Below are 12749 nucleotides of genomic sequence, written 5' to 3' on the forward strand. Positions count from 1 at the left end.
TTGCAGCGTGCAGCCAGGTGGGCTGATCGGGGTTAGCTTAAGCAGCAGCAAAACCACAGTTAACCTGATTACTGAAACATTTATGATAATTCCATACATAGGATGACTGTGCACAAAGCAGTAATTAATAAATGTTGCTTTGTAGTCACAGGATTAAATGTTTGCATCCAACCTAAGGGCCTCTTTTTGTTTTCTTAACAGTGAGGCATCAACCGAGCCTGCTATAACGGAGGCGGGGGAACAAAATGCTAAGATCGTTCTAACGTGCAGCCAAAGCAGCCAATGCAAAGCGCGGTCGTCGTTCAAATCGGCCAATGAGAGGAGTGGATGGCCGCGGTGCACAGGGTCGGGCGGGGCTTGTCCTCCAGGAACCCACCCCTCGAGGCCACGATGTTTGGTTGCACACGAGCTGCAGTTTCAGTTTGTTTTATTCACCATTTTGAGTAGCTGAGGGTAAAAAAAATAATTTAAATAACATTTGCGTTCGGCGGACGAGACGCCCCCGTAGTTTTATTTTCACGCGCTAGCTCGGTCGGCGGAGTTGTGCGCCAAGCTCGCTCCCGTCGGTGTTTTGCAGAGCGGGAACCAATATATATATTCTTTGCCCGTGCTGCTTCTCCTCCCCCCTTCTTTCTTACACCCCTAACCTCTACAGTATTCCTGCAAAATGTCAAGACCAGTGAGGTAGGTGTGCGAAATATGTCCTCCGCTCTGCGTACTGCTCGTTGCGGACACGGCGCTGGCAGGCTCCGCTGGTAACGCGCACGCCTCGACCATGCTGCGTGTATTTGAATGAGCTGCGAACGTGTTTATTTCATGAAAAAATAATGGGATTTAGTGCGCGTGTGGTCCGCTGCTCGCGTGTAACATGGACCCCGGCGGTTTGGATGGTTCGCCATGTCATGTTGAGAAACACGCTGTGTCGTGTCTCTCCTGTTTTTTTTTAAGAATCCATGATGTGCTTTGTTGGCCGCTATGTAGGCCAAACGGAGGGGAAAATTGGCGGTATGATTTAGCTACGTCTCTTTACGACTCTTACGCCAGGCTTGATACTATTTTTTCCCTCTCTGGCTTGAGAATAAGAATATGGCGACCCCATTCATCCAGGGGAGGCTCCTAAAACGCCAACACCCCCCTCCACTCACCAACAACGAATATCGGGTGGGGGAAAGGAAAGAAAGGGGCCGGAGGAGGTGGTGTCTGGCCTCAGGATTTGATCTGGTTGCCGCGAAGACTTGGTTAGTCGATACCGTAGACCGCCTATTACACATTAAGGACATTTTCGTCGGCTCGAGATGAGGAGGTGTGTTGGTCAGTGAGAACGTCGTGTAGCACAGCGAGTCCACACTTTCAGTCCTGGCATTAAATCATTGCCGCCGGCTGATGTAAGAGGACGGCGCAGAACTAATGTAACCTCCCCCCTAACGACGTTGTAATGCGTGAGGTATTTCCAGGCCCCTTTTCATACAAATTAAATACGTCCTTTAACTTGAATCGGAGTCGTTTTACGCTCTCGTAATGAAATCTCGCGGGAATTTGTAATCTCGTTGAATCATTGGTGGCTTTTTAAAAGAGGAAACTCTTTGGTTCTTTAAGTGAATCGAGCTTTTGGGGGGAATTAGATGAGCTTTCAGGAGCTGCATTTATTTGGGAAGGGGGGAATGCGGCGTAATTAATGTGCTCTCAATGTTATTAATGCATTTGGGACCACTTAAAGCAGAAGGACCCTCCCCTTTGATATCTCAAACTAATACAACTAAGGTTACATCATCAAATATTTTTTCATCCTAAAAAAAATCCCGGGTACACACAAACACTCCCCACAGAGGTCATTTTTGATATTTTTTAACAATATTGGATGTAGAAGTAGGTCATGTGAGAAGGCCAAAATCTGGGGGGAAAATGGCTCCCTCAGTGGGCGAAGCCATCAGGGCCAATGATCCAATACTAAGGCAACTTTGATTTAAGCACAAATCACTTTCAGATTCAGATACCTGTGGATGAGCAAATCAAAGAATCTTACAAAGATAAATGTCAAGACTTTATGGATTGTCTCCACAAATGTGTAATAGCCTACACTTGTTGAACCTGATGGTTACAACACTTTAGGGTAATGTCCAGTTGCCTTAACTAGCCTTAACGTCTATGTAGACAGGATGCTGGATATGCTCCTTTTGAAATTATGTATAGGATTTGACTGGAAAGGCTCATGCAGAAATATGCAATATTACGTATGGTATTAATAAAATAAACATTTCAGCAATGGCAACATTTCTGGTTGTCTTACTAATAATAAATGTCCCAATGTCCAACCCCTTCCAGATTACTTGACTAGCCCTAAATTGACCCTCCACCTTTTCAGAGGTGAAAATTTGACATTTTTATGTGAATGTAGTTCATTCCTCAAGTTGGCCCACAGCGCCAGCTCTTCTTCTGCAGCCGGAGCAGTCGTTTAAATGTGGCAGTGACTTAGTGGGGGGGGTGGTATTAAGTTATTGAATCTTATATTTTGAATTTCAGGTTTAAACAATCGACTAACCAACAGTTGGTGATAATCGATCAGGTTAATCGTTTTCCGACTGACTTGTTGGTTGGATTTCCCCAGTTTCAATATAATGAGCTTCAGTTAATGATCTGTTAATGAATTTTCTATTATCTATCATTGTGTAAATTATTTTCTTTTGTATAAATGTAAGAAGTTGTCCCTTTTTTACTGCCAAAAGGGCCGTCCTCAAATGTCTTGAGTTGTTGAAACCGACTATTCAAAGTTTTTAGGTCTTTATTTACAACAAAGCATCAATTTTTCCCACATGAGAAGGAAGCAGTTTTATTTATTCTCTGGTCATTAATTGGCTACAACTCTTGAGTGTATTTTACAGGTTTGTGTTGTACCTCAAACACTGTAGATTGGGTTTTAAAGGTATTCACAAATGCAAGGCATGTATTAGTGGTTTTAACCTCGCACCAATGCGTCTTCAAGAGGTGTTACCTGGTTACGCTAGTGTGTCACCCGAGGCTTCCCCCCGCTTTGCCAGATTGTGCTGGGAAACTTTAGAAGGCTGACTAGTGTCTAGTTTTTTTTAATTAATTGAAGTGCACATAACCGGTTGTAATACTTGTTTAAAAATGGACATAAGCAACATACACTTGTGAGTGTTTCTCCCAGGTCTAGAACTTCAGGGGGTAGTAGTGGGGCAAATGGTTTTGCCAGGAGTGGGGTGGGGGGGGCTTGGGTTTATGTCCGTTTGCTGGTGCAAGCGCCACACAGACCTATTCTCGCACGCGTGTAACTGCCATGCATGGAACTTACACACTTTTTAGGGGGGGGGGGGGTGCTGTATGTGTGCTTTACATCTGCCAAGTTTGTTTTGTTTAAAGGGACCTAAGCTGTCAGAACAACTAAACTAAACATTTTTCCAGATTCTCTCCCAATTACATGCGATTGTCACTCTTGACATATTTCCCAAGCGTCACCCAAGGTGTTGTTGTTTTTTTTTGCCATGAGGCGAGCGGTTGTGGAACGCTGCTCTCACTCACAGACGCACAACTCAACTTTTTATATATACTCAAACATCTTTGACGCAATCAGGGGCGTAACTAATAATTGAGCAACACAACAAATCAATAATGACATTCATTGTCGACTATTATAATAGATAAATTCGTTTTTGCAGCCCTAGAGTGGTCGTTCATAAACTCCTGCCTTGCTGCTGTTGAATTGTGGCTAAATGACTCCTCGCATCTATGTAGCCCATATTTGCTTGTCTACTATCCAACGATGGCAGTAGTAAGTAACTTGGTCCTTGTCAAACGTAATGTGATTTTTCATCTGTATTCTTCTTCACAGGAACAGGAAAGTGGTGAACTACTCACAATTCAACGAGTCTGATGATGCAGGTGAGAGATGCGTTTGAGTGCATGCGAGTCGTCCTCCTATATTTTACATTGTCAGTGTTTCCCCTGCCATTAGCGTTGCCTCTAGGTTTACAACGTAAGGGGGGGAATCCTGGACAGAAAACCAAAGATCACGATTGAACACATCAGTTCCAGATAGCGTTCTTGACACGGACAGCAAAAGCAAATATTAGCATTACTTGTAATTTGACGCTGTTTCCGGTCCTTTTCTTCTTTTTGTTTTTACTGGCTCGGGAAACGTAAGTGATGTCTATTCATACATGTCAACGAATCTCAATCTTGTGAATATACATATATATCTAAATCTATATATATATGATTTACATGTCTAACTACTGCAGGAAAGTTACTTTGCCAAGAGAAAGTAGTAAGACTCACTCGGGCGACAGAAGGGCAATGCAGGAGCGATGATGAAAGAGCTTTTATTCCCCTCTATGGAGGTGTTGAAGAGGGATATTTTATTGTGAAAGGCCTGAATTGGGTTCCCGGATATGTTGTCAGCACCGATAGTAATTTTGCCGACACAAACCAACGTTGTATTTGGCTCGAACGGTAAGGAGCTAACGCCTACTTAAAAATAACGAAACATTACGCAATTATTTTTATCAATAGTTTTACCGCATAGGTAGCTAAAAACTGTCCAGGTCAGGAGACCGTGACGTTAGTTTGTCTTTTGTGTAATAATCATTTTGACCGAATGCAACTTGAACACATGATAAAGCAGCATCCGTGAATGACATATTCGCTTTATTATTGAGCCAAATTAGGACTGCACCGGCCACTGGTAGCTTCCAGCTAACCACAGATCACTAACCTGCTGGGTTGAACACCAATTTGATCTTTTTGATCGTTGCAGTGTTTACAGCTTTTGATAATTCTGTTGGTGCCATTGTAATGAAATGGTAGAGGAAACCCTGCTTTGATTTTCATCCGGTACCACCGACTGTCACAATGCTGACGATCATATTATTGTTGACGTGTGCAGAGACGCTCTTCATGTTCCAGCCCTACTCTGTTCAACAGAGCTATTTTTCTCTCGTTAAACACAGTAAAACCAATGGGAAAAGAAAAATGATGAGTGTCTACATTCATTAAGTCGCATGGAAGCGTTACTCAAAACATTTTCTCTCGTAGATTTTTGAAAATCACACGTAAAGTCTAAAATCTAGCATTAGCATACAATTAAGGCATAGCCGTATGAATCGTAGAATAACTACAAACATTGAGCAGTACAAATGGGTCTGTGTGGCCATCGGTAAACAGGATCTGGGCTTTGTGTGTGGCTTCATGCCAGGGAAATAAATCTTGTCCTCTTTCTACAGATGAAGAGTATGGCGAGAATAAGCCCAAGAAGGTGCGTGCACCCCCTCGTGAGCCCAAGCACAAGCGCTCAAAGAACTCTCAGGAGGACAGGTGAGTCCATGGCGCTGACCGGTAACCTTTTTCCTCATGGCTCATTTATTGTCTTCAGGGGACTAGTTTAAAGTATTGCAGTGCCGGGAAAAACAAAAGATCTTCACTTAATAACAATGAACTCAAAAAGAAGTTAAACTGAGATTTGCCCTTGTGAGAATTAGCCGCCTAGACGTGGGTTCCCCTACCATCATAACGGGGGGAAATGAAATGATGTGATCTATCTTTTTTTAAATTATTTTTTAACCATTTGCCCAACTACTACACCAACCCCCTCACCCCCCAGTTGCCACTTGCGTCGTGGCACGCAGGAAAACAGAGGCTGCCCTCTCGAACCCAACGACCCAACGTGGACTCAATCTGTTGCTGGGTGTGATTGTCTTTGCTTTATTAGCATTAATGAGGTCGATGAAGTCGTGGCGAGTTGAGTTTGCCGAAGAGTATAAACGAAGCTGTCATAGACATTCCTGCTATTGGCATGCTAACTGCAGAGTCCCTCAATGATTTATGGCATCTGGGTCTTTATGCACCTGCCGGATAGGGATCAAGTGAACTACTCGGACGCATGTGAACAAATGTGTGTTCTAGTAAATCCTGCAGGCCGCATAGAAAAAGAGATGTGTTGTTATTTGAATATTTTGTTCTTTGGGTTCTCTACTTGCTAAGATGTTTGTGTTTTTGTTCTAGTGAGGAGTCTGATGAGAAGCTCACCAAACCCAAAAATGAATCAGCCGGTAAGTTGAGTCTGATTTGTGGACGAACGTTTGGCTGAGGCACTTTGAAACCAGGGTTCACCCCCCCCACCCCCCTCACTGTCACCTCTGCAGACGATTTTGGCAGCGATGAGGAGGACAACGACTTTGGAGAGGAGGAGGAGGAGGAGGAAGAAGACGGTGGAAGTGACTACGAAGAAAAGAAAGGGAAAAAGGCAAAGAAAGCCAAGGTGGAGAAGCCCGCCAAGAGAGGGCCGAAGAGAAAACGGCCTGCAGGTAATTCTCCACCCCTCCCTATAACTTAAATGGTCTGGCCCGAACCGGAAATGAGTCTTGACACCCTTGCTCTACATATTGAGGTGATGCTTTTTAAAATGTTAATTAAATACTTTCTTAAATACTTACATTGGATAATACATTGGATTGGGCCATGGAAAACAGCCGTGTTCAGTCGGTTACAATCTGTAACTCCACCACTAGATGCAACTGAACCCCACTCTGCTTGCTTTGAGATTCACATATCAGAGAAAACCAGATAGCTGTGCTACATCTGCTTGTGATGACCTGCTTTACACACAATACACCTGAGTTACAGGTCTCTACCGATGATGTTTGATGTCGCGCACTGATCCAGGCTGTTAAAAAGGCCAGGCAGACGGAGGTGGTTCTTGGTCTTTACATGCATAACGGTCTTGAACAACTCGTTGACGGATGTGCTCTCCCTTACGCTGTGAATCCCTCCCACAATCCCCAGCTGGATAAGACGCATTGAGTCGTTGTGTTTTGAGTTCTCGCTGTGAGTCAAAGGTGTGATTGATCAATCAGTCGAAAAGCTGGTGGTCAAAATAACATCCTTATTACAGAAAAATCCCCCAAATAACTTAATACTTCCTTATCAGCCATCAAATGAATGAATCTGTTCCCTCAGGCAATTTCACATTGTTTTCTGTGAAATGATGATCGGCTCCTCGCCCAGAGAATATGTACGCATTACAAATATATATATAATTTCCAAATAAAGCCATCGCAATAATTCGAATTGTTAATGATAGACTATTATCGATCCAGATTCACAAAGAAATTAACTTTTGGTAATAAATGTTCAGCTCAGCCTTTAACCCGGTCCCGTGTTTGTCGTTTGTGCAGATGACAGTGACGACGAGAAGGAAGTGAGTCGAAAGCGCACAGTGCGCCAGGCGGCCTCCAAGGCCGTGTCCAAACAGAGAGAGATCCTGCTGGGCGACGGAGGCAGCGAGGACGAGGAGCACGAAGACCAAGAGGAGCCCTACAACGACCGTACGTACAGCCGCCTCTTTGCATGCTCGATGCAAATGATGATGATGATCTTCACAATAAAACGTCTTTGATGTGACGCTAATCTGCGTCTACAGAAGGCCAATGTTACCCAACCCTAATTATTACCGTACGTGATCTTAAGCCGATCAGTTTAGACTTCTGGGCACAAATAAAAGGCCGTGGTTATAAAGGGTTCATCACACCATGTGTGGAGGCCAGACTTAGTTTGCTGCAGTTCAAGAAAATCAAACTGCCCCCAGCCTGATTTGTATGATCATTTATTCTACGTATTACATTTGACCCGAGCTAGTATTTTAGCTTAGCTTAGTTAGCCGGGCACCTGTGATTAACACGTCCTCTGTTCTCGTTTCCAGCTGACGAGTCCGGCAGCGACGAAGACTTCACGGTGGAGGACGACGACGACAGCGACTACGGCCGCTCCAAGAAGAGGGGCAAGAAGGTGATCCGACGGGGGCGACCGGACAAGAAAGAGAAGAAAAGCCCCAAGCCCCGACTAAAGGCCACAGGTGAGCGGCCTCCTGGGGATAATATGGATACGTTCATGTTATGTCAATAATTCAAGACCATTAGCTTAGTGGTTCTGAATCATGACCTCATGCAACCAGCCTGGTGGACATCAATCTGAGGCCATGATGTAGCCGACATCAAGTTTTTTACAGGACCTGCGCATGTATGTATAAGTGAGGATGACATTCATTCTTCAATAATTCTCTAAATATAAAAGCCTACAGTATTAATAGTAGAATCATAAAGGTGCCATTCTGCTTACTGGGTGTGCTTTTGGATACTTTTTGTATATTTTGATGCTACTTCTAAATAAATTTTGATTTTAGCTGCACTGCTTTACTGAAAAATATACAGATCTGAACGGTGGCTGAAAGAAGCCGAGCCTGGTGCTTTATGTTCTACAACGTGGAAACTTATTGAAGCAATTCAACCACTGAACAAGTCTCTTTCCTCCGCTGCAGTGACGCCCAGCCCAATGAAGGGGAAGGGGAAGGGGCGCTCTAGCGCCAAGGCCCCGGAGAAGAGCTCGCCCAAAGAAGAGGAAGAGGAGGACCCCGAGAGTCCCCTAGAGGAGGAGGAAGAGGAGGCGGCGGCAGAGAAGAAGGAGACCTCCCCCGCCCCCAAGACGACGAAGGAGGCCGCGGGCGGAGACGAGGAGGAGGAGGACGAAGAGGAGGAGGACGGCTCAGAAGAGGAGGCGCCCTCTGGAGAAGACTAGAGGATGGAACCCGCTGAAGCCCATCCTCCACGTCTCTTCTCAAACCTTTTTGCTTTCTTCCGTTGCTCTGCGTTTAGAATATCTCTCGTTTTGTTTTCCTCTCCTGGTGGCCTGGCTCAATGGTTTGGACTTGGTGTGCTCACCCCCCTCCCCCTCCCGGTTTTTGCTCCCCTCCAACCAAAACATTGTGCTGAGTAATCACATGGTGTAGGTAAGGAGACACACACCCCCCCTCCCCCTCCCCGTTTTCATTCACATTCTGCATTCTTCCCCCACAGCTCAGTGCTGGTGAGCATCCGTCCTGAGTGAACAAAACCACTTCCCTTCTCGTTTGTTTGTTTTCTCTGTGTACTGTACTGAGGAGTGTGACCACCGGGGGTGTCGCCCGGGGGGCTCTCAGTATCCCACGAGCGAAGCTTTAAGCCTTTTACCTCTCTTTGGTACCGTGTGCTTTTTAAACCAGGAGCCCGTTGGAACGCGTTGGCTCCAAGGTTATTTTAAAACCGGTTCTTTTCCGTTTAACTTTAATTAAAGTTCCGAGGTCCCCGCTCGTCCGCAGCCTTCTTGGTGCTGAGCTGTCGTTGTGCCGCTGCCTCGTGCATATGTTGGAACCGTTTGCCGGCGTGCTGTGTGGCCTGGCGGACTGGCGAGCCACCACCATCGCACGTTTCCAGCCGGAATGTGTGTGTTTTTATGTACTTGTATTATGAATTTGTATGCTTGTAAAGAGGGTCTGGCTTTGTTTTTATTTTCTCTCTGGGCACATCTGCTGCCTGCGTTAAACCATTTCAGATGCTGTATGTCAGGCTTTCTTAACAACGCGCCATTTCTACGTGAAGCAACACCCCCCCCCCCACCTCAGAAACACACGGCCCCCCCCTACCTCCCTGCATGGTTACAGCATCTTCTCAGCATTCAACCCCTTGTGCCAGGCACCCCTAAATCTTTTTTTATTTTGAAGAAATGCAGGAAGAGATGTTTCTTTGGTTTCCTTTTTTTGTTTTGTTTTTGAGAGCTCGAGGAAAAAAAATGAATGTTTTTTTTCCTGTCAGTTCATTGTTTTAATTCTCTATTCAGATTTTTTTTGTAATGTTTGTTTTTTAAGAAAAATAAAATGTATCTTGATTTTAAAGAAAAAAAGTTGACCATATGTAATCTGTTCTGCCTTTTATTTACCATGGTCCGTTAAGCCCCCCCCCCCTCTCCCCGCAACACAGAAATCCAGCAGGCAGCTGAGCCTCCGGTTGTCGATGTGTAACTTGGTTTTCATTGGGTTCAGCGTACGGTATGTGGCTCCGCAGCAACTCTGATAAGCACCACCCAAAGCCATAAACGATCTCAAAACTAGTGACTCGGTGATCAGGTGCACAACTCGTGACTATGTCCCTTTTTTCTATTTATGTTTTTGATAAATACTTTTTTGAAGTCCAAAAATAAAGAAGAAAAAAAAAAAGACAAAGCTGCTATTGTGACCGTGGAACTTCTTATATGCATTATTTAGTAGAAACTCACGATTCGTCCTTTGGCTGCAAATCCATCCTGCGTGTGCACCATGATGCAGAAGCACATTTGATTCTTCTACAACTGTCCTTAGCAGCTTAGTGGGTTTTTCTACGTCCAGGTCCTGAACTGCCACCAAATCCATGATGTCAATTTAATATGATTGGAAATGAATTAGAAATAGTGTACAGCTCAGGGAGCTCTGTTGGAGTAGTATGAGATACCGGCCTGCAGGTGGCGGCGCTGAGGTCTTCAAAGAGGTTCCTCTCCATCATCCCACAGGAGGCACATGGCACAAGGCTGTGAATTTCTCCTTCATCTGTTCAAAGAATTCTGTTTTTGATGTGTTTTTTTTAATCTTCTACCTTCCGTTGTACTGGCAATGTTAATGTAAGTCAAGTTGTGATTGTTACACTAGACCAAGAGGAGAAGCGAGGAGATGAACGCTAATATTTTGCATGTTGTGGGAAGAAAGTGCTACGCGATGATGATGCCGGTCTTGGCAATATTTTCGTCTTACAAAAAAGAAACCGCGTATTACCAACAACAATGTCGATGTCTTGGTTTTCCAGCTTCTAATAAAGGCAACTTACTTTTTATACGGCTTTAGCTACTTGTTTTGTGACATTGCGCTCTGTGCAACATGACTTCAATGTTGCTCTGCATTGTTCTCTGCCATCTTTTTATTAGCGTAACCGCCAGACTTCTGGACAAAAATTGTTCATGTAGGCACTAGGTTTCATCTAGGATAAAGGTTGCGATCAATAAAAGAAAGACACCTGTGTTTGTTATTGTCCATGAGTCCAACAATGAGAGGAATTGTACATTGTTGCAGCTATTACTACTCAAACTTATTTGTGACCAGAGGAACTCCTCTGCTTGCCAAAAGATCATATGGTATGAAAATTTATCTCACTAAACAAATGTATGGTCTTCTGTAGTACAGTGAAAGGAGACATATTATGATATTATTTCAGACAGGAGGTGAATACAGGGATATGTATTCAAGCATGTGAACGTGTTATGGTAGAAACCCAAAATACAAGTAGGAATCTTGAACGTCTTGAACTGATGGTGTCCCCTACGGGAGGTTACTTTTGAGAAAAAGACGTGCGGATAGAGGTGTCATTTTCACCTTAAATCGTGACCTATAAAATCGATCTAACGAGTCACTGTCTACATCAAAAGCTTGATTTGCATCCACATAGCAGGCTTGTAGTCGAGATAACATATCGGCACTCCATCGACGCCGCTGACTCAGTGGCAGACGGAGGAGCAGCTAACACTGGAGCATGCACAACCAGCTTGCAAAGCCATGGCTGGACTTTAGGGGGTCAGAAGACAGCGCATGTCTACAGAAATGAGCCAAGATGCTGTCCGTCTTGTTTGGGCCTAGTGCTAGATGCTTCAGAGCGTCAGGGAGCAGGGAGAGGCCAATTCCTGTGGCACCCAACTGGTCGGACGTGACATGGTTCACAGGCAAGGGGGGATTCAACAAGGGTTCAAACTCTGAGCCTGTACCCTGAGAGGCCCGGTCTGTAAGGCAGAGCGCGCATAATTAGTACTTCAGCGCTCGACGACCATCATTAAGAGGGCCCTTTTCATATCACGTATTGCTTTGTAGCTGGATAACAGAGTCGATGCTCTGTTTTCTTTAGCTCTTGAGGAGTTCCCCCTCAGGGAACTCGAGCTGCGTAAAGGCGCTGTGGGAACGCCCCTGCGTGACCGCGTCATGAAGCACGTGTAAAATTGAACCAATGGCGAGCTGGGACGTCATAGGGACGCCGGACCAGGGCGCTATAAAGGGACCCGAAAGGCAGGCCCATTCATCTCTGTGCCTTCATCTAGTGCGGTAGTGAATTTTTTCCACCTAGTAATGGCTGAGCGGTATTGTCCAGTGTGTCCCCCCTTGCACCCGTTTTATTACGGGCAGTGACTCAGACGACACGCCTGTGTGTTGTCTGCCTAGGCGTGGAGCACGCTCAACTAGCCCTTGAGGGGGCTAGCTGTGCAGATTGTGTGTGGCAATCCCGTCTTCCCGTCAAGCTCTCTTCACTGAGGAGCGGCTCGATGAGGCGTGCTCCCCGCGGCTCCGGTCCAGCTTGTTGAAGTGCAGAGTTGAAATCACACTGCAAAAAGTTGATTCAACTCTTACAGAGTCAATTGTACAAAGAGCTGGAGTCATCATCCAGTGTCAAGATCAGATTCATTTGCAACACTTAGTAGAGTTAAATTAACACTTTGATAGGATTGAAATGTAACTGTACAGCGTCACACTTCTTGGTATCAGGCTCAACTCCATGTAATATGGCGTAAGGGTTAGAGAGGGTGTGCCAGGAACCACAGGGTTGTTGGTTCCATGTTCCATGTCAAAGTGTCCCTGAGCAATGCACATAACCATGAGCTGCTCACTGGGATCAAATGTAAACTAAATGTGTTAAAAATGCAACATAAGTTGCTTTTGATAGAAGCATCAGCTACTTGACGTTTAGCAGACACAGCAACACTGAGCAGATTTATTTTGACACTTATTCCAAGTTAAATTGTTAACACTTCATTGAGTGTTGATTTAACACTAACAAGATTGGGACAATATAAACACCAGCTTAGAGTTGACTCTCACAGAGTGAATATAACTCACTACCCACTGGTGTTGAGAAACTAAC

The 12749-nt window shown here is 44.8% G+C and overlaps 1 protein-coding gene across 1 annotated transcript; it reads left to right on the forward strand.

Annotated features, from left to right (window-relative positions):
• The first annotated feature begins 373 nt into the window (after positions 1–373).
• nucks1a (nuclear casein kinase and cyclin-dependent kinase substrate 1a) lies at positions 374–10682 on the forward strand. The gene is made up of 8 exons (XM_037491098.2): positions 374–684; positions 3848–3897; positions 5238–5328; positions 6016–6062; positions 6156–6317; positions 7188–7337; positions 7712–7864; positions 8327–10682. The coding sequence occupies exons 1-8, from the start codon at positions 668–670 to the stop codon at positions 8581–8583; spliced, it is 927 nt and encodes a 308-aa protein (XP_037346995.1). The 5' UTR covers positions 374–667; the 3' UTR covers positions 8584–10682.
• Positions 10683–12749: the final 2067 nt, after the last annotated feature.

This window comes from Pungitius pungitius, chromosome 8 (assembly GCF_949316345.1).
Source record: "Pungitius pungitius chromosome 8, fPunPun2.1, whole genome shotgun sequence".
NCBI classification, from domain to species: Eukaryota; Metazoa; Chordata; class Actinopteri; order Perciformes; family Gasterosteidae; genus Pungitius; species Pungitius pungitius.